General features: G+C 48.1%; 1 protein-coding gene across 2 annotated transcripts in view; it reads right to left on the bottom strand.

Annotated features, from left to right (window-relative positions):
• Positions 1 to 20,170, bottom strand: part of LOC142571215 (uncharacterized) — a 191,510-nt gene extending 171,340 nt beyond the window's left edge. For both annotated transcript variants that reach the window (XM_075679488.1, XM_075679489.1), the window contains exon 1: positions 20,059 to 20,170. In XM_075679488.1, coding sequence (XP_075535603.1) covers positions 20,059 to 20,151 — 93 coding nt within the window. In that variant the 5' untranslated portion in view covers positions 20,152 to 20,170. The remainder of the gene's footprint in view (positions 1 to 20,058) is intronic.
• Positions 20,171 to 25,568: the final 5,398 nt, after the last annotated feature.

The following is a 25,568-nucleotide window of genomic DNA, read 5'->3' as shown; positions in this document are numbered from 1 at the left end:
GCCCACAGCACATTACCTCTAAAGCTGCAAGCGTATGGCGCGATCATTAGCGCGATTGACGCGCAGCGGAGGGCCTCGGGCGATGCTTCGACGAACGCACCCATGGAAATCGCGTGGCGGCATGGGAGTGTTGGGAGTAGAAAAGAACGCGCCTTGTTGCATGGCCGTGCCCTCGTCCACCAATGAGAGTGCACCCCGAGTGACGCGTCACGCTATATGCCATGATTTAGTTTTCCCAGGGCCGCCAGATGGTTTCACCCTCCGCGCATCTTGGGGAAACGGCTTGGCGGAACAACCGGCAAAGGGGGCGCGCCCGGCGCACTAGCCTTTCTCATGCGGCTGCTGACGCGTCAGCGGTGGCGGGGCTGTTCACCGCGCATCGTTTTTCGCGAGGGAATAACGAGCGGTGTGAGTGAGTGAGTGAAGTAACTTTATTTTGGTCCAGAGAAGACGCAGGGGAGATCCCGCGCCACCCGGCTAGTCCCACGTAGGGACCGCCAAGCCGAGCTTGACGGCCCGATCGCGGGCACTCTGGACGGCCAGGGTTTGGTCGTTGAGTTCGGGGCTGCCCAAGAGCGCAGCCCACCTATCCTCGCTGAAGGAGGAGCCGATGGTTTCACACTCCATAAACACATGGTCCAATGTTGCCCTTAGTCCACAGGCAGGGCAGTCCGCACTGGGATATCTTTCGGGGTATATGGCATGAAAAACCGCGAGGTTAGGGTACGCACGGGCTTGTAAAAGTCGAAGGGTAACCGCCCGCGCCCTACATAAGGCGGGGTGCGGGAGGGGGAAGACCCGTCTTGACAGATAGTAGTGCGTAGTGATCTCATTAAACGTAAGCAAGGGTTCCCCGCGGGGCTGAGGGACTGCTGAGGCGGCGCGGTCAGTGAGTCCTCGCGCGGCCTCGTGTGCGCCCTCGTTAGGGTTAGAGGGAGAACCCTCAATCGACCCCAAGTGAGCGGGAAACCAAAATAAAGAATGCGGAGAGATACTTTTGGCGCTTTGGAGAATGCGGAGGGCCTGGGGGGAGACCATGCCGGTTTGGTAGGCCTTAATGGCTGCCTTGGAATCACTATATATTGCCTCTCTGCGACCATCGAGCACAGCCAGCGCGATTGCAACCTGTTCAGCTACCAGGGGCCTTGAAGTGCGTACCGTAGCGCAGCAAGTGAGCCTTGAATTGGAGTCTACGATGGAAACGGCGAATGCCTCTTGTTGGACATATGCCGCGGCATCCACGAAGCATGCCTCAATGTGGTTATTGCGGACATGCTCGAGTAGAGCTCTACCCCTGGCCCGACGTCTGCCGACGTTGTTTGCGGGGTGCATATTGCGGGGCAGGGGCGCGATGGGCAGTTGAGACCTGATGTCGCTGGGAATCCGCATGGCGTCAGGGCACTGGTCGACAGGATTGAGGCCCATCTCGTCGAGTATCTTGCGGCCCGTCGGGGTGCCGGATAGCCTGAGCAGCTGTGAGTGCTCCTGTGCCTCGATAATCTCTTCGAGCGTGTTGTGGACTCCGAGCTTCAACAGGTTTTCGGTTTGGGTGCTTGCAGGCAAGCCGAGGGCAAGCTTAAAAACCTTTCTGATGAGTGAATTGAGCTTGTTCCTCTCAGCCACATGCCAATTATGCATGGCCGCCGAGTATGAAAGGTGGCAGAGAACAAAAGCATGTATAATGCGGATGAGATTTTCTTCCTTGATTCCCCGGTGCCTGTTGGCGATCCTCCGAATGAGGCCGAGAGCACTCTCCGTCTTGGCGGTGATCTTTCTGAGTGCGGTTCCATTGGAACCGTTAGTCTCGATATACATCCCCAATATTCGGAGTGAGTCCACTCTAGGCACCGGAGACCCGTCACCAGTGAAAAGCCGTATTTCGCTTTCGGACACCGGTTTCCAATCACGATGGCCGCCACCTCTGGGTCTTTTCTTGTAGAGAAGTAGCTCAGATTTTGATGGAGAACATCTGAGCCCAGTGGGGCGGAGGAAGCGCTCGGTCGCATCGATGGCGCTCTGCATGGCGGCTTCAACTTGGCCGTCGCTCCCGCCGACGCACCAGATGGTGATGTCATCTGCGTAGATAGTAAGGTTGATTCCTTGAATCTTCGCGAGCTCCTTAGAAAGCCCGACCATTGCGATGTTAAATAATGTTGGCCAGATGACTGAGCCCTGAGGCGTGCCGCGTGAACCGAGGGTGATCTCTTGCGAAAGGTATCCTTCGATCTTGAGCTTGGCAGTTCTCTGGCTAAGGAATGATCGGACGAAGTCGTAGACCCTCTTCCCGAGCCCGAGGCCGGCAATAGACTGGAGAATGAACTCGTGTGAAATATTGTCGAATGCCTTCTGCAGGTCTAGTCCAAGGATGGCTCTGGTATCTCCCGTGCTCCGGTCGATGATCTGATGCTTTATCAGCTTCATGGCGTCCTGTGTCGAGGGGCCGGCTCTGAAACCAATCATATTGTGGGTGTACATGTCATTGGCCTCGATGTGCACCTTGAGCCGATTGACCAGGGCATGCTCTGCAACCTTACCAACGCAGGACGTCAGGGAAATTGGTCTTAGATTCTCTATTCCTGGTGCTTTACCGGGTTTGGGGATGAGTACCGTGCAGGCCGCCTTCCACTGTGTGGGGACCTGTCCACTGCGCCAGACTTCATTAATCCTTTCAGTGAGGAAGTCGATCGACTCATCATCGAGATTCCTCAGCATCCTGTTAGTGACGCCATCTGGACCAGGGGAGATTTGACGTTGAGTGAGAAGAGGACATCTCGGATCTCGGCCGCGGTAAAGTCCTGGTCCAACTCCGGCACCGCACACCCCGCGTAGTCCGGGAACTGGGTAGGGGCAGCGCTATCGGTGTGATTCCAGCTTAAAGGACACTAAAGCGAAACAATAAATCACTTTTGACTAATGAAGCATTGTTTGGGAACCCTGCAGGCAGTCATTAAAAAAAAAGATAGTTTGATTATTAGATGAGCAAATGAAGATCCAAGTATCAGTATTTGAATTTCGCGCTGAAATCCCAGCGCCGGTACGTCAGCGTGACGTCAGGGATCCCAAAGTATGTTTTCGAATTTGGGCCGTGTTGCCTGAGTAAACTTTCCCGAAACTTGCCATGCTTATTATTTGGTTCCTTTAGAACACAATGTAGTCAATCTGTACCGCTATATGTAATTAGTAGGCCCTAGAAGATGCCATCAAAATCCAAGACGTCACAGCCACCAGGTGCGGGAACTTAAGTAGGCGTCGCCATCTGTATTTCGTTCTTGCGCTTTTTCTGGCTTACCAAACGTCTTATCGTTGTAATAGTGCTGTTTTTGTTGTTGTAGAACAGTAATTTACTTATGCAGAAGAAATCATTTTTCACTTTAGTGTCCCTTTAAGTAGGCATCGCCACTCGTAATTCGTTCTTGCGCTTTTTCTGGCTTACGAAACTTCTTATCGTTGTAAGAGTGGTGTTTTTGGTGTTGTAGAATGGTTTTTTACTGATGCAGAAGAAATTATTTTTCACTTTAGTGTCCCTTTAAGATAGGGCACGCGGGCCCTGTATGCGCTCGCCCGTGCTGAAACGGCCAAAATAAACGTTCCATCACGTGAGCTCTAAACTTGGCGCGAGGCAAGGTGGCGCGCATTAGGCCATCCTCCTCCTTGATTAACATTCGCACGCTTTCCCTCACATCCACAGCATACGGCGCGTGGGGCGCCATGATATCGCACTTCGACTTCATGCCGAACCCCAGGGCAACGCCGAAGGCGAACATTTTCCTGCAGTTTCCAATCATTTGGTGTAGCAATAACCTTTTCTTCCCTGAGCTTCTAAACGTTACAGTTACCTGTATCACACACTTTGAGAGGTACAACTAGACGCTTCAGGCTTTGTTTGCCTATATTGTTTTCAATTTCAGGGCTTTATATGCTTTGCTGCTATTTAAAAGCTAAAGAGACTACAGAAATACCCCTGTACAAATGGTTTTCTACTTTAGCGTAACGCGTCTATACGTTAGCATACTAAATTCTTAAATATCGAGTTGCATGAACATTTTCAATAATTAGGACCACTAATTTATCAAACAGACTGACATTTCCGCTAAGTATTAGGTTCAATGTGAGTACGATGAAAGTGACCCGGAGGCAACAAGCGGACAAAGAGTTGCTACAAAGCGAAGAGCCGACGCAAACAGTAGAAAGAAGCATGTTGATAAACTAGTAGTCAACAATGTGATCGTTCATGTGGGCCCGATGCATGAATGTGTTTATCTCGTTCAGCAAACGAAATTGCAAGAAACGGACTACAACCCACAAATCTACGTTACTTCATCTGCGTTCTCTTAGCGGCTGCGTTTACTGCTATGTTTTTCTGAACTGCGACAGCCTTGTATGGCTCATGAGGCAGAAAATCCGACGTAGTTGACGTCACCGCCGTTGGTCTAAAAGGCTACAAACCCTCGACCATTGCTTGCAGTAGAACCCATGACCTACGGGGTTAATTAGAGCCAAGGTAATTAGGGCACAGCTAATTAGGACACAGTTAATTTACGCACTCGAACTCTCGACCTTTAGCGGGAGTTGACCCGACGACCGTTGGTGTTAATTAAGCCGAAGTCAATTATGGCGCTCGACCTCCTTCTCTATACTTATGTAAGCATGTCTACCACCTATTAAAGAAATAAACTGAAACAGAAACTGAGCCCCCGGTCTTTGTTGAGAGTGGAGCCCTCGACCTTTCGTGGCATAATGCAATGTGGCATTATGTGGTGGTCGCAATGCTTTCACATTCATCCACGTAGCGAAAACGAAGTGACCCTTGAATTTGGTTGCGTGGCGCACCTCCAGTGGTGGTATTATGGCACGTTCCGTATTCGACTACCTAGCGAGGTCAGTTGCCACAGTAGGTGACGTTGCGCGATGTATAATTCTGTTCGAAGCATTTTCATGTGTCCTTCGCTTCCTGGCTGGAATCGTTCCCAGAAGATCAAGGGCACCTGCTTCTGTTGCAAATTTTCAGTTTTCGCGTGGTACAGTGGCAGTGACAGGAACTTTATTAGAGTGTCCTGAGGAACTTGATTGGGGGGAACCGAAGGCTCCCCGATCAAGTTGGTGGCTCCGCGCATGACGGGACAGGGAGATGGTGACTCTCCGCGACGTCGCGCGCCCTCTCGACGGCCTGTAGTTGGTTTTCGAAATCCGTGCTCTTCCGCAAAGCGTCCCACTTGGACTTGTTATGAAAGTCGGAGCCCGCATTGTACGGCCACAGCCAGAGCATGTGGTCGAAGGGGCAGCAAGCGTGATAGCATTTGGAGCACGATTGCGGAATGTTCGGGTCTATCCAACTAAGCGCTCTCGGGGTGAGGTACAATCTCATCTGTAAGAGTCTGAAAGTAACAGCCTGAGCCCTGTTCAGTATCGGGCTGGGGGGAGGTAATTTTCTCCTGCTGTGTCTGTAATGTGACGTAATTTCGTGAAAGGTTGTAAGTTTATCTTTGAAGGGGCAATCCGGCGGGAGAGCCGGACCGCTAGCTCGGGCGCGGCTCGTGAATTCACGTGCCAGGCAGTTGGCCCACTCGTTAGGATTGCAACCCGCTCGGTTAGTTGCATCGTCCATGTGGGCCGGGAACCATGCTATAGTATGACCTGCACTTTCTTCTCGCGTATTAATATGAAAGCATCTGTTAATGATGTCGGCTGCATGTTTACAAACTAGAGCGGACGAGAAACCCTGACCGCCGTGCGCGAGTCGGAGAAAATGGGTGCCGTGTAAGTAATGTGACTGATGAAGAAAGCTTTGAAGACCCTGAGCAGGTTGTCCTCCTTGAGTCCCCCCCCCCCCTTTTGCTTGCGATTCTAGTTATGAGTCAGTATATTTTTCGCCTGCGCACCCAGCTTGTTTAGAGCTTCTACATTACAGCCTTTGGCGTTGATTAAAGGTCATAAAATTTTGATGGAGTTCACCCTCGGAATGGGGTGCCCTTCTCGTGTTGTAATTTCGACTGGCAGCGTTTCCAGAGGCTTGAAGTTCCTAATGCCCTGCCTCGATTGTCTGTAGAGGAGGAGTTCGAATTTGGTTGGTGACAGCTTGAGACCCGTGCATGTAAGAAAATCATCCGTTACATCTATGGCCGCCCGGAGAGATTGCTCTACATCGGCCAAAGATCCCCCCGGGGAACAGATTTTGATATCGTCTGCATAGATTGCGTGGCCTATTTTTGGGAGGGCAGCCAGCCTTTCAGAGAGCTTATGCGTGGCGATATTAAATAGTAGCGGGGATGCCGGTTAAAATTTTGCAGCCACGATTGCAACCGCGTGCCTCCACAAAGACGCTGACCCAACACGGGTGCAAAAAGTAAGTTAAGAAATCAGTTCTAGGGAGTGTGCATTATTGCGTAAGCATTTTACAGCTCGGCTGTGACTTCTTTTTTTGGTTAGTATTGCTTACTTGATTCTCCTAGCTTTTGTTCGTTTACCCGTGGCATATCGAGTGGTAAAGAATGCTTACGCTTTAGTAGACAATTGCCGGATTTTCTGGCCGCATTCATCCCCTTGAATGCAATTTTGCCTCTTGAGCTGGACTGCTGCGCACGAGCGCACCTCGACGGAGCGGAGCGGTCCCAAGGGAACATCAGCGGCCGCAGTAGCGCGTGCGGCGTAGAGAATGAGAGGAGAGAGCATGGCCGCAATCCTTGGTCCCCCACCCTGCCGCTCTCGCAAGCCTGTGGTATGATCGCGTTCCTTGTGTACGCAAACTGTCGCCTGCGTTCTTACTGCCCTTTGGTAAGGCCTAATCAAAATGTGCCAAGCATCGCAATGCGCCCACTGGCCCCGAGATCTTCATAGCTCGAACAAGACTCCCCAGCGTACAACTGAACATTGTGCCCTCCCCCAAAATAAAGCTCAAGTTGGCCCACAGCAAAACTTAAGTAGGTCCACCCCTAACTTTTATGCTGTCCGAACCCCAAATTTCAAGTAGGCCCACCCCGAAATTCAAGTTGGCCCATTCCCGAATATAAGCTAACCGAACCCCAAATTTGGATTGAGCCATCCCACCCGAGCACTTCTAGTTCACCCAGCCCTAAATTTAGCTTAGTGGACATGAAAATTTCACGTTGCACCACCCCCAAATTTAAGTTGGCCCACCCTCAGATTTCAACGTGTCCTACCCCGAAATTCAACTTCGCCCATCCCCAGATTACATGTTCGCCAGCCCCAATTCAAGTGGACCCACTTAGAAATTTCAAGTTGGCACACTGCCAACTTTCAGTTGGCCCTCCTCCAAATTTCGAGCAGTCCTAAACCGAAATTGAAATTTTCCGATTCCCAAATTTATCTCGTGCCACCCTGAAATCTCATTTGTGCCAACTCTAAACCTAAAGTGGCCCCACCCCAAAATTGAATTTGGCACACCCACCAATGTTAGCTACGCCACCTCCAAGTTTCTGTTGGAACACCCCCACCACGAAACTTCATGTCGACCCACCGCTAACCTTAGATAAGCAGACATCCAAATATCAAGTTCGCCCACCCCCAAATTTATTTTCTCACCACCACATTTCAAGTTGGGCAACCCCCAACTTAAGTTGGCCCATCCTGAAATTTCATGTTTGCCCACTCCCAAATTTTAGTTGGCCCAGATCGAAATTTCGAGTTGCCCACACCTCAATTTAGATTCGCCCACTTACAAATTTAGGTTCGGCCACCCTCAAATATCAGTTGTGCCCACCCCAAATTATAAGTAGGCCCATCTCAAATTTGTAGTTGGCCCACCCCCAATGTAGGTGGGGCCATCCCCACTCCAAACATCAAGTTCACCCACCCCTCCAATTAGTTCGACAGACATGCACATTTCAAGTAGTCCCACCCCCGTATTTGAGTTGGCGCATCACTAATTTTCAATTTGCCTTACCTCCATTCCTATTGATCAACCCCTACTGTAATTTTACCCAGGGATTTTCTAAGGAGCCGTACGTCTCTCTATGGATATTCTATTTCTTTTATTTCATTTTTTCCTGCCAATTTTTTTATTTAATTTATTTCTTGTTTTAAAGTTGGCGAACCCACAGCTTTTAATGTGGCCCACACCCGCTCTTCAATTTGGCCCACCACCAAATTTAGGTTTGTATACTCCCATATTTAAGTTAGCCCACCGCCAAATACCAGTTGGCCCCCCATCCAATATCAACTTGGCCCACGCCTCAATTTGGTTGGCTCACATTTAAATTTATTTTCACCCATGTGCAAATTGCTAGTTGGGCCAGCGTCTAATTTTATTTGGCGAAACCACCGTGGTTGCTCAGTGGCTATGGTGTTAGGCTACTGAGCACAAGGTCGCGGGATCGAATCCCGGCCACGGCGGCCGAATTTCGGTGGGGGTGAAATGCTGACACTCGGATACTTAGATTTAGGCGCACGTTAAAAAATACCAGGTGGTCGAAATTTCTTCCACAACGGTGTGCCTCAAAACGCCGGGGAACGCGTTCACGAGCTTCCTAGCGTTCTCAGGACCGTATCGAAACCACCCGCGGGGAAATCCAGCCACCGAGCACGCCAGGAGAATTCTTGGAAATTTCGTCCCAACGGGTGAGCCGCTCGCCTCGCCGACGGGGATTCCCGCAATGGCACTAGGCCTAACCATAGTGAACGGAACGGCTACGATTGTCGAGCTCCTCCATACAACCTCTGCAGAACCCGAAGAAGAACGCATGGATCAGACTACCGAAACAGTGAGCCACGAAATTCTGTACCATAACACCGTGAGAGAAGATATTAACTGGCAATCAGTCACAAAAACAAGCAACACAAAAGCCATGGAGAGGCAACGCGATAGTGCGAAGCCCCAAGACCACGCAACCACCACCGTTTATGAAAAATCACTACAACACAATCGTTCGTCCGAATCAAGGACTATCATTAAGAAACGTGCTCACTCATACTCTCGCATGAGCAATCACCGACGTATGCCAGACTGAGTTCACGGATGACAAATATATTCTGAAAATTAACCCGGGATCCAACTTAGTCATCCTATCGACCCAGTACGAAGAGGTCACCGAAAAAGCACGACGCATCCACACCTTAACACTTAGCGGTAGAAGTCACGCAGTGTGCGCATACACCGTGCCAATAGAAGGCATCCTGGGAGCCGTGGAACATAGAGTGCACCGCTGACCTTTGTTGGGCCCCGTCTACTATGCTTTGAGTACTACTACAGAGGTGAACACAGACAGGCCGCCATTGGAATCTGAACCTGGCAACGTTTAACACTAGGACGTTATCTAGTGAGGCGAGTCTGGCAGTGCTATTGGAGGAATTAGATGGCAGTAAATGGGATATAATAGGGCTCAGTGAAGTTAGGAGGACAAATGAAGCATATAAAGTGCTCAAAAGCGGGCACGTCCTGTGCTACCGTGGCTTAGCGGAGAGACGAGAACAAGGAGTCGGATTCCTGATTAATAGGAATATAGCTGGTAACATACAGGCATTCTATAGCATTAACGAGAGGGTGGCAGGTCTTGTGAAACTTAATAAGAGGCATAAATTGAAGGTCGTATAGGTATACGCCCCTACATCCAGTCATGATGACCAGGAAGTCGAAAGCTTCTATGAGGACGTGGAATCGGCGACGTGTAAAGTCAAAACAAAATACACTATACTGATGGGCGACTTCAATGCCAAGGTAGGCAAGAAGCAGGCTGGAGATACGTCAGTGGGGGAATATGGCATAGACACTAGGAATAGCCGGGGAGAGTTATTAGTAGACTTTGCAGAACAGAATAATATGCGGATAATGAATACCTTCTGGTATTCCAAAACCAGAAATGAATACCTTCATTTCTGGTTCTCATGCATTCATGTATGCGTATATGCATGTATATATATATATATACACACACACACACATATATATATATATATATATATATATATATATATGTATGTATATATAAATGTGTGTACATATATGCGTCTGTAAATATGTATATATTGACCTTGCCACAAGAATGTACTACGAATATCTTGCCATGTTGCTGCCTGTTGTTCATGGGGAGGTGGGACTAGTCAGGCTGCCGTTATGCAGCTTTTATCCTGCCATCCCTACCGCTTTGTACATATCAGTGTACTTATGTGGTAAATAAACTTCTTCTTCTTCTTCTTCCGCAAGCGGTATAGCAGAAAGTGGACGTCGAGGAGCCCGAAAGACGAGACTAGAAATGAAATAGACTTTATACTCTACGCTAACCCTCGCATAATACAAGATGTGAACGTGCTCGGCAAGGTGCGCTGCAGTGACCATAGGCTTGTAAGAATTCAAATTAGCCTAGACTTGAGGAGGGAACGGAAGAAACTGGTACATAAGAAGCCGATCAATGAGTTAGCGGTAAGAGGGAAAATAGAGCAATTCAGGATCAAGCTACAGAACCGGTATTCGGCCTTAACTCAGGAAGAGGATCTCAGTGTTGACGATATGAACGCCGATCTTATCGGCATCATTAAGTAGTGCGCAATAGAAGTCGCTGGTAACTCCGTTAGACAGGATACCAGTAAGCTATCGCAGGAGACGAACGATCTCATCAAGAAACGCCAATGTTTGAAAGCCTCTAACCCTACGGCTAGGATAGAACTGGCAGATATTTCCAAGTTAATCAACAAGCGCAAGAAAGCTGACATAAGGAAATATAATATGGATAGAATTGAACATGCGCTCAGGAACGGAGCAAGGCTAAAAGTAGTTAAGAAGAAACTAGTTATTGGCAAGAATCAGATGTATGCGTTAAGAGACAAATCCGGCACTATCATTACTAATATAGATGAGATAGTTCAAGTGACTGAGGAGTTCTATAGAGATTTATACAGTATCAGTGGCACCCACGACGATAATGGAAGAGAGAATAGTCTAGACAAATTTGAAATCCCACAAGTAACGCCTGAAGAAGTAAAGAAAGCCTTGGGAGCTATGCGAATGGGGAAGGCAGCTGGGGAGGATGAGGTAACAGCAGATTTGTTGAAGGATGGCGGGCAGATTTTTCTAGAGAAACTGGCCACCCTGTATAAGCAGTGCCTCATGACCTTAAGCGTAGCGGAATCTTGGAGGAACGCTAACCGAATCCTAATCTATAAGAAAGGGGACGCCAATGACTTGAAGAATTATACACCTATCAGCTTACTGTCCGTTGCCTACAAAGTATTCACTAAGGTAATCGCAAGTAGAATCTGGAACACCTTAGACTTCTGTCAACCAAAGGACCAGGCAGGATTCCGTAAAGGCTACTCAACAATGGACCCTATCCACACTATCAATCAGGTGATAGAGAAATGGGCGGAATATAACCAACCTTTATATATAGCTTCCATTGATCACGAGAAAGCGTTTGATTCATTTGAAACATCAGCAGTCATGGACGCATTACGCAATCAGGGTGTAGACGAGCCGTATGTAAAAATACTGAAAGTTATCTATAGCGCCTCCACAGCCACTGTAGTCCTCAATAAAAAGAATCCTAATAAAGAAAGGAGTCAGGCATAGAGCTACGATCTCTCATATGGTATTTACAGCGTGTTTACAGCAGGTATTCAGAGAACTGGATTGGGAAGAATTGGGGATAAGATTTAATCGAGAACACCTTAGATTTGCTGATTGTATTGCTTTGCTTAGCAACTCAGGGGACCAACTGCAATGCATGCTCACTGATCTGGAGGGGCAAAGCAGAAGGGTGGGTCTAAAAATTAACCAGCAGAAAACTAAAGTAATGTTTAACAGTCTCGGAAGAGAACAGCAGTTTACGATAGGTAGCGAAGCACTATAAGTGGTAAGGGAATACATCTACTTTGGGCAGGTAGTGACCGCGGATCCGGATCACGAGACTGAAATAATCAGAACAATAAGAATGTGCTAGGGTGCGTTTGGCAGCCATTCTCAGATCATGAACAGCGAGTTGCCATTATCCCTCAAGAGAAAAGTGATAACATCTGTGTATTACCGCTACTCACGTACGGGGGAGAATCCTGAAGGCTTACGAAAAGGGTTCCACTTAAATTGAGGACGACGCAACGAGCTATCGAAAGAAGAATGATTGCTGTAACGTTAAGGGATGAGAAAATAGCAGATTGGGTGAGGGAACATACGCGAGGTAATGACATCTTAGTTGAAATCAAGAAAAAGAAATGGGGGGGGGGCATAGGCAGGACATGTAATGAGGAGGGAAGATAACCGATGGTCTTTAAGGGTTGCCGACTGGGTTCCACGGGAAGGAAAGCGTAGCAGGAGGCGGCAGAAAGTTAGGTGGGCGGATGAGACTAAGAAGTTTGCAGGGACGACAAGGCCACAATTAGTACATAACCGAGGTAGTTGGAGAAGTATGGAAGAGGCCTTTGCCCTGCAGTGGGCGTAACCAGGTTGCTGTTGCTGCTGCTGATGATGATGACAGAGGTGAACTCCGCTGCTGCCTGTTTAGACCGATGCTTCGAATCAGCTGGATCTCCAGGGAAAAGGGCCACCGCACCGACGTGTGGTAAACCCGGACACACACATCTGCAGGCTGTGCGGACTGCTTAAACCAATCAACGGCCACAAGTGCGAGATAAACTGCGCCTCGTGCGTGGAGCCTCACCCAAAAGGCGACCACTTGGGCAAGCAGCGACTGAAACTGGTTTGACCCCTATCCACACCATCGTCCGCCCATGTGATGCCGAAAGCCCCACGTTGCTTCGCCTAGGAATACGAATAAGAGACCTACCGGGCGGACATTCGCGGCACGCCGGTCAATACCGAGCATCGCTCCGGCTCCTGGTCACCGAGGCTCGAGCACCGGGCACCACCGACGCACAAAAGGAAACCGTCGACTCCGGCCAGGTAGCAGAAGCCATCAAACGAGGTAAGCAGCGCGGAAGTAGTCTTTCACCAGCTATGAAATACATCCACACCGAGAACATAAAATCTGGAATACCAAAGTATCATTGAGGAAAATAGGCAGCCAAAACAGCGTCTAACCTACTAAGAGCACAACATCGAAATTTTAATCCAACGAGTGGACATGGTTGAATGGGCACAGGCTGCGACCCGTGAACGAACGCCACAATCACAGTTACTGCAGCTAAGCACTGTCGTTGGGCATCCACCCCTACAAGCACAACTGCCCCCCTCCCTCCAAACACCACTACCAAAGCAGCATCAGGCGGCCTCGCCGTCAGAGAGCAACCTGGTAATCCAGGACCATCTGCAACAAACACTGCAACAGTCACAACAAGAAATAATAAACAAATACAGCAACAATTTCAACAGTCTCTTGCGGAATTCCAAGAACTAAAAAATACGTTAACGATTCCCTAAACAAGCAACCTAAATGTAAACGCAAAAATAGTAAAATACGCTCTCAGACAGAGCACGGTAGCAGGCTAACTTCCGACACTGACAGTGCAAACCGTCTAAGTCGCATGACGGCCCGTAATACCCAAATGGAAAGCGATAGCATTACGACTGGTCCTAGAACTACAGGTACATCAAAAGCAAACACGGATCCCTCTCGCTATATGTACAGGCGGCGCTAGTCGCCCGGGACATTATCTGCCTGCAAGAGGAGGGAGAGCAACCGAAATCAATTATGGGGTATAAAATACACTGACTCCAGCCACCGGAGGGCGGCCACGCTCGTGCACAAATATTTCACAAAGCTGACAGTACTCCCCGGTTAGGACATCGAATATCCCATCATCACGATATTGCCCTTCAAGAAGGGGAAACAAAAACAAGTCGTATGCAGCGTACACAGTCCCCCCTCCCCCCCCCCCCTCCGCTACAAGAAGGCTCACTTCGCCTCACTATCCCGGCACCTACAGGGAATGTTGGAACACCGCCAGCGCCTAAATATAACAGCGGATTTAAATGCAAAAGCACAATACGTGGGGCTACCCAAAAGCAGACACTAAGGGCACCAAGCTCCTAGAAGCCAGAGAGCACCATGCATAGACAGTAATTACTGTACCACGTACGCCTATCAGGATAGGAAACACTGCAAGCCGGGAGAAGACCCCTGATCTCACCATCACCAACGATACCGTAGAACAATCTGGATGGTCCTAGACGACTCGCTGGGTAGCGATCACTACATTATCGAAACTACCAGCGCATCGGACAAAGTAGGCCGGCCCCTAGGGAAGCCCACAATTACAAATTTGCCTAAGCTTAGGGAAAGACATCAGTCCGACTTAGATACCAGTTCGCCCTTCCCGGAACATCAAGGCTGCCTAACCACGATCAAGGAGTGGGCCAAACGCATCAAAGAATTACATGGCGCCAACGCCGAACTCTAACAAACGAATACTGACACACTGGCAATCGGCAACCATCCAGTGCACTTATGGTAACCAAGCCGAGGTTTCACACATAGATGGCGCAAACAGAAGTTAAATAATAAACATAGTCTTTGGATTTGAAGTGTCACGTTGAAGGCCAGCAATTATGACCTGAAGGTACGCAGACACAATTGGCGCATGTTCTGTGATTCGCTTAAAGGCACGCTCAGGACTAAAAAGACGTGGAACATATTCCGCAGCATCCTCGATCCCTCCAGTAACAAAACAGAAATAAACAAAACCATACAAAAGTTCGTTGGTGAATATCTGGGAACCCAGGATGAAATCAAACAGGAACTCCAGCAAACATACACGGGAATCTGGATCGGGCATCCGAAACCACGCCCTCACTATGAGAGACCTCCCAACGAGAAACTTGATGCACCCATCACGTATGCGGGGGTATACGCGGCAGCACAGAGCTTCAAGGGAAACGCGGCACCGGGCCCCGACGGGATCGCGAACGCCATATTGAGAAACCTAAGCGATGAAACCCGCCGAGCCTTTACACAGCAGCTTTACGAAGGAATCTAGACACCGCGCGCAACATTACCTGAGGAATGCACTACCGTTCAGATCCGCTCAGAACCGCGCAGGCTCGATCAACTGCGACCGATCTCCCTCACGTCTTGCCTGGGCAATCTTCTTGAACGAGTCGTACTCGCTCGAATTGAACAAACCATGCAGGAACATGGATTACACCCCAATTGCATGGACGGATCCAGGCAAGGCATGTCAGCACCGGATGTCTTCCTTCTCCTCAAGGAACAAGTACACAACTCACAACCGGGCAGCAACAACAACGTACTTCTAGCCCTCGACCTGGAAAAAGCCTTTGATAACATAGCACACGAAACCAATCTAGATGGCCTGGCCGCTATAGGATGAAGAGAACAAGTATGTCAGTATACCGTCGCTTATCTCACTCACCCCAGAGCTCGCATCGGCATAGCAAGCATAAAATCAGACAAATATGACCTGCCGCAGAAGGGTACTCCGCAAGGATCCAATAATATCTCCCTTCCTCTTCAACATCGGTCTTGGAATACTTGCGTTACTGCTGGAACACATCCCAAATTTCGGATGTGCCTTCTATGCTGATGATATCACCCTATGGGCAACGACGGGTTCATAGGGCGACAAAGGAAGCACATTACTCACAGCTATCGAACCCATCAAGTCATGCCTAACCGCATCAGGAATGAAATGTCCCCCACACAAGTCAGAGTAACTTCAAATCCGGCGCAAGCAAGCTAAGAAACATCGAGTGCCGCCGGTACGCCTCGAGATTGTAGGGCAACCTGCAAAGCGCGTTCCGACAACACGCTTACTAAGTATGCACGTCCACAAGAACAACGGCGTAAAGGTATCCTCAGAGAAATAAAATCACGTCGTAGGAAGCATCGCATCACTCATCGCCAGAGTAGCGCCCAGCAAAGAAGGATTCACAGAGCACGAAACCATAAGACTGATACAAGTCCTCGTCATCAGCCGTGTCACGTAGGCACTCCCGTATCAAGTTAAGCGCAAAAACGAGATCGCGCGCTTGGACACTATTATAAGAACAGCATACTAAACGGCCTTACAGCTACCGTCAGGCAAGAGGAGAAATAAATTACTAGCACTAAAGGCACACAAAACTTTCGGGGAGCTAGCAAGCGCCACGCTGATAGAGCAGAGGGAACGCCTCAAGAAGACACAAGAGGGAAGACACCTTCTTCAACGACTAGGGTACCAGCTGACAAGCGAGAGGCGCTATAACGTAACGCTATTCGAAATTTTGATATTCGAATTCTACAATCCGCCTTTCGCGATTGGTCAAAACTTTTTTTGAAATGTCCCCACATCGCCTGTCTGTCACGCCACGCCACGAGAACTGTGATATATGATATGACGCGTATGCACTACTTATGCATCATTGGACCGAATAAAAGAAAAATGGTTATTTTTGAATCGACGGCTTTTCTCTATTAGACTTCGGCTATTGGTCAAATCTTTTCCGGCTGGACCAACTTCACCTGCCTGTCACGCGACGTCACGAAACCGCGAAAACTCGCCGCGTCAAGGTGACATGTACGTGTGAAAGATGCATTATTAGGCCCAAAAACACTGAATTTTCTTCTGAATAGACGCAGGCTTCTCCGTTCCGAAAGGAATATATGATGGCTGCCGCCGATCCTCAGGCACTGGCTACTCACACATGCCGGAGAGCTTTGGTTTATCTGCGTACAATAAAACTTTCAGCATGGCCCCGTAATTTTTGGAGCCCTTTCGGCACGTTGACGATCTCGTTCTGCAAATTCTTCTTTGCAGAGGATTCATTTTAGTGGAATTCTTAAATTTCAGTTGCGTGTCGTCGCAATTTTCGATCAGCCACCTCAAACTAAGTAAGGACAAGCGGACAAATAGCAGACGACGGCACCACCCTCTTCATCGGGTTGCCGATTTTCAGTGCACTGGCTCGGGCTCATCAAGTTCCTCTCCACTTGAGCGTGCTCGTCCTCTCTTGTCAACCAATTAGATAAGACAAGCTGCTCAATGTAAGCAATGTTATTTGTTTCGAAAGCAATGAAAAGTGACCGCCTATAAACTAGCAGAGCGTTTGATTGGTTTGGCAACCCTGCGGGTCACCAGCCGATGCTTGCGTCGGCGGTAACGCAAATTTTACGTCAAGAGATTGGAATAAAAACATTTCGGAATAGTTTTACGTTATAGGGCCTTAAACACAACTCCTGCCTAACCACATTAGAGAGAACATTGTAGTAGACCCTATCGCAGAGAACATGCACTCCATGCACAATCAAGAGAGGAGTGCAGCGCGGGCCCGCATGTTGCCCAAACGCTGTTTCAGAGACACAGATACATACGACTCTGACCCGTATCCTTCATCGCCACATCATGATACAAAATACAGAATCGCCGTCGTCAATCAGGGGAGCCTCCTACCCTCTGCCTCCATCCACGCCACATGCAGCGCAGCAGCAGAAGCCGCAGCGATTGCCTCTCGTATTTCCCGACGCCGAGAGCAGGCTGAGATCCGCCCGTGCCCTTACGGAGTCACAAGTTGTGTATCGTCTATACATGAATTGAACACTCCCTATACAAGCCATTCAAATCATTGGCCGCTCACTAGAATGGACCCACGGTATCTATCGTCTGGTGCCTCAGGCACGAAGGCCTGCGAGGCAACGAAGAGGCGTACTGCGCAGCTGGACATCTCACTAGCCGAGCGGAGTACTACACCATCCTTCAGCCCCCGACAGAGTGACTAGCGACCCACGAGTAATTAACCACAAGTCGACAAATACTACACAGGACCAACATGTCGAAAGAACACACTAAGCTCCCCTTGCACAAAGCTCTCAATAAATTCCAGGCTAGGACTTGTGCCGCCTGCAAACAAACACATACACACTTGTCCCGGCTACACACCATCTCCCAGACAGATATGCCTCCCGGACATGTACGTTGTGTAGCACCCACACAGTGACACTCGCGTACATAACACACGAATGCACCGACCGTTCGGGCGACGCAATGTCGCCACGACTCACAGCAAACGCACTCTCTACGTGGTGCTGGAGGCAAGACACTGCAAACTGGACCTGGGAAGCCAACTGGCAACTCCCGAACGGGCCCGGCGAGCCGCGATCGACAGTGGAGCCACGTCAGATGGCACCACATAGAAAATAACCGCTCAAAAATCTCTTTAATTATAAAGTTTCACTGTCACCACCACCACGAACAGCTAAATACCTTGCGTCGCCACTAACTCCACGAAAAGTAGATTTTTCTTTTGTTATGTCCTTTCTTCCCGCAAGCTGCTTAAAAATAATGCTCATTGCGGAAACTGGTGCTCCTTTTTCAATCAAGGTCATTATAAGGACTTTGTTAAGAAACACATCACATCTCCTCTTCAAAGTAAAATTTGGCAGAGATATGTCCATCAATAGAGAGCATCGATCAGCGACTTCAGCTCCATAGGCTCACTAGCATCGGCACGCTGGAGACTCGGAGAGAAGCAAGTTGGAAACACTAGAGGTGGCGTGAAGCTCATTTTGGTCACCGGGGACTGATTTGGTAGCACCTATTGCGGGATAAACTCATGGAAAAATAGCTTGTGGGCTCCTTATCATCGGAAACGGTGGGTAATATCTGTAAATTAGGCGTATCTTTCACGTCTCTACAGATCTAGGTGGCATTCGGAGGTGGTGCCAAATTCTAGCAATGTCATACGGGTTACTACCGCTGTAACAGATAAGAGGAAGCTCAAGTCGCTGCTCCTCAAAACGTTGAGCCGCATCTTGCTGCAGAGGAGAAAATCCTCTTTCAGCATGAGCGTCATAGTTCGCGGGCGGTCATCGGGAAGATGGATGAGTGCGTTTTTCGTAGCGCTTACCAAGAGGGAAAGCCTGGCAATACGCACCCTGTTTGGAGAGTCAAGCTTAATATCCTAGTTCTGTAAACGAATCAATTGCGAATAATGTATACCGTGTTCAAGGAAAGAACAGGAAGTCGGCCTCTGGCTCCAGGACGTCAACAGACAACTAGATTTAAAGGCAACATGACTAACGCCACTGCTAAGCCTGTCCTGTTTCGCATCAAAACCATTTCGGAGAACTCATAAAAAAAAAAACACTGATAATCAGGAAATGCGCACCTTTTACGTCATTAATTGTTCCTTCCCATTGTTGTATCTTCTGATATAAGAAAGATAGGCTAGGATCCTCAATAGAAAGACAAGGCACTGATATCAAGTAATCAGAGCGTGACGGTAGCATCACCATGGTTTAGAGTTGGAACTCTAGTATCGGAATCGCCGTTCCTGCGATATCATTGAGAGTAGTTTCTGCATGTAACGCGAGATGCAAGGGACACATAACTGGCGGTCGTTCGATTTATGTGTTAGGTAGCTATTGTGTGTACCGTTTCAAACGACGATGAAAGTGGCCGCTCCGCCGTATTGCTGGCCGCACCTCTCCGCTGACGTCAGGAACATTGTGGTCGTCCATGAGACCGCTGATTGCACCACCTGCCCCCATTCCAATGAAATGGCCCTAAAACCCAATTTCTAGCCGACACTATAGCTTCGCCTTTTTGTTCAGAAACTGCCGTTTATTAGCCGTCAGGATCAGGCAAATGACGGCTGCATGACGTCTAGCAACGTCGTAGCAAAGACCACTGTATATCAAAAGACGTCCTTATGCCCTCTCGAACGTTTATTGCAGCGCTCTATGTGAGTTCTTATTATATGGCGTCGGCATGTTGCCAATGAAATGAGCAGGCCGGACGGCTTCGATTGCTTCCCCGGTCGCACGCATCCTTTGTATTTGAGGGAATGGCAATTCTCCTAACCTAGAGTAGCTTATGCTGCAGTCCAGCTTATATTGTGCCCCGTCGCTTATCGATGCTTTCATTTAGGTACACACACGAGTTCAAATTTTTTGGAAACCCGCTTCAGTATAGTTATTATGTACATTAGTCCTAAAGTAAATGTAAATTACTGATGATGTGTAATATTCTTAATTTTATAAATGGTGAAACGACTGCACTTCGTATGAAATAACCTAGAGGGAACTGCATCCCGAGTTCTTCGCAAGGATAAAAGTTTTTTTTTTCAATTCTTTCTACTGAAAAATACAAATACATCAGTAACGTTTACCGGCTTACCAGTTCTCTGTGTTCACTTTCTACAACGAAGTGTGAAATACTCACCCCCCACCCATCATCATTTTCTGGACAGTGAGCAGTAGTAATCATTGGTGAAAGAGCATAAGCCCCCATGCAAAAGAAAAGCACAGTCAACATTGTCGTATTCAGCAGAGGTGCTTTGCAATCTGCCCGGCTCGACAGACCGTACCCGTTTATATAGCTTGAAGGCGCTAGCGTTAACAATGGTGACTGGAGCGATGAATTGGTGTTTGCTTCTATACCAATATGATAAAAGCCTCCTGCGTTCGGATACTTATTCATTTCCTTTGCGTTCAAATTATCTTTTCAGGGAGCAATCGTTATTCGCATATTTCTATTTTAGTTAACTGTTCACTATCATAGACGTTTTGTACCGATCTCGAGCTTAACATTATATTTAGGGCTTTGAGCGTCAACTTGTCATAGGTCGTGCCTCGTTTTTCTATAAGCTATCAAAATAATTTCTTTTCCCTGTAAGGTATCAGTGCTCTCCTACGTCAGTTCTGCCGCATAGCGTAGTCACATACTTTACATTACCGAGAATTAGACTATGTGTCACTGGTATCTAACTCGACACCTCGGTGTCAAAGGTTAATTGAGTCATGTCCTTAGAGTGAATATTGGTCAATGCATGATGGCGCATCTGCACAAATATTGGACTCCAGAAAACTGCAGGTGGCTTATGTTATAATACAGCCTCTTCATAGTGAAATTTCTCGAGGCTGTTTTACCGGTAGCCTAAGCTTGTCGCTATCAGTTTGGTTTTCTGTTCATACGTGTTGTTTTGTGGAACAGTTGTGCACAGTGGATAGTTTACAAGCAAGGCACGAAACGCTGCAACAGCGGTACGGGTAGCGCCTGCACACAAGATGGCCACACCGCCGTCGTCATCTTCCAACCACCAACTGAACAGTCGTTGTGTCACAAATCAGAACCAAACGCTAGACTGGGTACTGGCAGAAGAAAAACTCTGCCGGTGCACCGGTGCAATTAGGGCCCGGGTCAAACGTTGTACTATTTAACGCACGAGACGTGGACTATGTCGCTCGTGACTGAGGCAGACGAAGATCTTAGGATTAGAGTAGCCAACTCACATGGCACGTTAGTCAGTGTGTATGGTGGGGTAGAGGATCACATAACATGTCAGAAGCTTTTCACATAATCAAAGGCAACGTGGCGCTAACCACACCAAGACGAGAAATCCCAGAACGAAGTGCAACTGCCGGTGTCGGCGGCCTTAAACACATTTTGAAAAAGGCTTTGGCTAAAGATACACTGAAAGCATTGGCTGCGGTCTGTGGTAAACAGGGGAGGAGCACGGAAGCGCAGAACGACACCGTGAAAAATGAGGAGGAGGAGTAGATTTCATTGAAGAGAAGGGAGGAGAGGTGGGCCTGGAGGGCGTGTCTCCAGCCTGCTACTCCTTACTGTGGAAACTGGAAGTGGAAAATACAGAGGAAGGTAGGTGGCTCGTGATTATGTTATGATACAATGAGCTACTATATGCACGTTGTCGAATACGTGGATGCCCGCAGTACACACAATACGCGCAACAGTAATCTTGCTCACACAAAAAGTTATCGTGCAAACACATTTCGCACTGTCTGCACATCTCCCAGGTTCTAGAGTAGCTCGTCTGAACCAGCCTCCCGCAGAAAGTTCGAGTGACATTATGACACGTTGAGCATGGTCAACTGTTCTCCACCCGCCTGAAATCATTTCTTCCGAAGAGGGGCTGGAGTCTAAGCAGTCAACACTATACGTAAGTGCTCTTCGCTCAGCTGTATATTGAAGGCACACATAAAGTACGTGAGCTATTGTCTCGGGAGTGTGACGGGTCGTCGGGTCGCGTACTTCTCCAATCTTGTGAAGCTATCGGTGATCGTACGCCACAGAGAGCAGTAATTAATGGATGAGGGTTTCCTAGCCTCTCAGCAACGGAACTGCAAGCCGGAATTGCAAACCAGCGTCAACTCTATGGAGTCGCTCTTGCTGGTGTTCGGGGTTGTCCAAATGTCGCACCATTGAGGTTTTGATGCAGTTATATAGCAGAATTTCATGTTGTACCAGGAAAAATGAATTTTTATAATGTTCCCGTCAGTGTGCACCTTTATTGTTTCCGCGTCAGCCTGTTCATTTTCATCTATTCCACAATGGCTGGGAAGCCACTGCAGCATGATGGTATGCCCGGATTGAGACGCCTCAGCAAGCAGAAACATGACATCATAAACCAGATGACTATATGCAGTTCGGTGATTCTTATAATTGCTGATATGTTGTAGTGCTGGCTTTGAGTCACAGGACACTGTCCATTTGTCTAGGCTTTGTTACACTATGCTGTGGATTGCTTCTCGAACTCCTGTCAACTCAGATGCTGCAGACGACGTTCTGTGCCCTTTCTTGAACTGTTGTGCGATCCCCATTCCAGGTACCGAGTATGCTGCCGCAGAAGAGGTCTGTGTCACAGAACTGTCTGCGAAAACATGTTTCGTATAACTGTACATGTAAGCAATGTAGGAAAACGCAAAATGCTTGAGTCAATCAAGGGGCATTTTCGACTTCTTTCTTATTCCGGGGATTGAGTCTCACCGCTGGCTTTCCAGCCGCCCTGAGTGGAACTTTGGTGTGACATGTGGTTTGAAATCCGATTGGAGTAAGTCTTGCTGGGACAACATGGCTTGTGAGTAGGCGGCGACAGGCTGTACGCTTGTGACATCCGCCAGTGGATAATTTTCGTGTCTAGTCAGTAGCCTTAGATTCACTCGCAATAGCTCATGTTGCGGATAAAATTGTGCTGGGAAAACGCGTGTCTCTGCGTTAGCGCCCCAAGTAGGCGCCAATCGTGGTAGTCCTAGGCAAATTCTCAGTGCGCGAGCCTGAGCACTTTCAAGTGTGCGTACCGCAGTTGTACTAACCCGAGAAAGTACGGGTGCACTGGCGCGAAGGTAGCCAACAAAAAAGTGCCTGGAAGAACTGCAGAAGAGATGATTTAGATGGCCTCCGCCATTTCCCAGATATATGTCGAATGATTTGACTAGAGCTGCCCAACTTTCTTCAGTTAGGTCAGTCAGGAAGCAACGCCGTTTGGAGAGGACACCTCGCAGGGTTTCTCCGCCAAGGACGTCAGAGCAGAAAGACAATGGTCCGACGCACCTAGTAGCACAATTGGGACGCGAATCGGAATGTATTGAAGGAATAGGTGCATGAGAAGTGCCTCACGAAGGTAGAGGCCTGTGGTCAGAAAAGATGATATTCCAGATACTCGTACCTATATGGTTCCAGTGTAAATATTGCAAAATAAACCCTTTTTCTTCATTCCTACAACTTCCTGATATCGAATGCCTTCTACATAAAAGTGTTTTTGGAGCCTGAAGGACGCTCGCGAATGCAAGCAAAATTGGTGCGCGACTGGCCGCTCGAGGCACTTTGCGTGCGTTCGCTTGTTTCGCCCTCCAAAACACTTTTATTTAGCTCACATTCGCCCACACAAAGCTGTATCCGGAGATTTTCATGTTGGTCTACAATTTTCTCATTGGCACCGTTTATCTATTTATATTATTTTAGAAGCGGGATCATTATTTCAGACTACTAATGTAATTACAGGGAATGTAAAAGATCAGTATCTCAAAGCGACCACAAAGAAAATTAGCTTGGTTCTATCTACCTACATGGCAAACATAATTTTTTCAACATATTTTTAAATCTTGGTGCATGATAGTTGGGACACACTGTATATTGACAATGGGACACTAAGGATATAGCTCTATAGCAAAGTTTTTCACAGAAAGCAGTACCTGAAATATAAAAGTCAATATCCCAGACATTGCAAACAAGGTATCGTTAAAGGTCTAGCGTCGCGACTACTTCGCATCTGCCTTAAAAACCAATACTACCTCCATGAACTCGATCACCTTTAAGGAACCCTATCATGCACGGACCACCCCAACAGTGCCTTCGAACGAACCTACAATGAAGTAACCATAATTGAGTGAGCTGAGGTCATCAAACCCGTCCTAAGATCAGGAGAACAATACCTCTCCTAACTGCTAGATTCTCAACTGCAATCCCAAGCGTGAACAAGATCCTCAGTAAACACTACCCCATTCTCAATAGCAACCAGAAACTACTTAACAAGATCATTCCCGACTCCACTCTAACCACGCAGTGTAGCGTACTTTAGCAACGATAATTTCAAGGTTATTCTAGCACGTGACGAACTATGTACAAAGAGCAAGCGAACATCCGTGGCCTGTGGCCGCCCCAGTCGCTCAACATGCAAACAGTTTCCATCAACTATAGTAAACATCGGATTGCTTTCACAAGGTTACATCGAGTTTCGCGTGCACCTCAAGCAATCTAGTCTACTGTCTAGAGTGTGTCACTTGCAACAAACAATGCACGGCTGAGACAGGACTATAAATTCATACCAGACACAACGGCCATCGCCCAGAAACAAAACACAGTCAACCTAAAACAGTAGCCAGTGAATTCATTGAACCTGATCACATAATCTTTAAAGCAAAGCTCTATATGCTACAAAAGATATTCCGTTCTCATCACAGCAGGACATACACAGAATTCTATCTGATACACAAGTTTAAATGCCTGCACCAAGAATCAACCTGGCACGTGGCAGCTTATAATCGCTAAAGACTGTAACTGAAACCTGATATTCTGATATCATTAACAAAGGCACAAAACTCGGTATGGGGCCATTATTCTTTCATCTGATGTCTTTTTGTTATTTGAACACTTACTGGTTGACACGAATTCCAAATTAGCAAACACAGGTCGCTAACGACACCTACGGCTTCTGTTCACTTCCGTACAGGCTTCCTAACCCATCGCTCTTCCAACACCCTCCCATGTTCCTTTTTCTATTTTTGTTAACTGCAGCTCTTAGAAGCGCATTCATACGTTGAGCGTCGGCGTCCCTCGGCGTAAGCGAGCGAACAAGCACAGCGAAGAATGAAAGAGTGAATGTTGAGCGCTGCGCGAGTGAAATCCGGTGAGTGCGAATAGAGCGCGAACAGGAAAGCAGAATAGAAGGGTGCAGCGGAGGCACGAGGAGGAACGCTGAGCGCCGCTCGAGGCGTGCTCCACAGCGGCGACCTGGCATGCCGCGATCGCGTCCACCGATTTCGTATTTGGAAACAAAGCGCCTGCGTGAGATTCGAACCCACTGCGCATGCATGCGCCACTTCGACTGTGCTGCCGCCGCTTGAGTATGCGCTCCGCAAGATCCAGGCGTTCCTATGTTCACGCTTTCCTTCTGAACAATGAGCAACGTTATAGGTGAAAACGCTTCGTGTACCGGTGCTGCTAAACGAGCTACCCACACAGAATATTAGAGTCGCCCCTGTACTTTGGAATCAAACTGTTTGCCACAATATATCGCGAATTCAAAACACCTAAACAGCTGCGCACGAAATTCACATTAGTGAGTATATTATTCATCGCTGATTTTTTTGCTGCCACCTTCCCCCTCTCCCGTTGTTGTCTACTTGCCTTAGAAATCAAATCTACAGACGTCA

The sequence above is a fragment of the Dermacentor variabilis genome, chromosome 2 (assembly GCF_050947875.1).
Source record: "Dermacentor variabilis isolate Ectoservices chromosome 2, ASM5094787v1, whole genome shotgun sequence".
Taxonomy (NCBI): Eukaryota; Metazoa; Arthropoda; class Arachnida; order Ixodida; family Ixodidae; genus Dermacentor; species Dermacentor variabilis.
The sequence above is the reverse complement of the archived record's forward strand: the minus strand, read 5'-3'. Positions and strand labels throughout refer to the sequence as shown.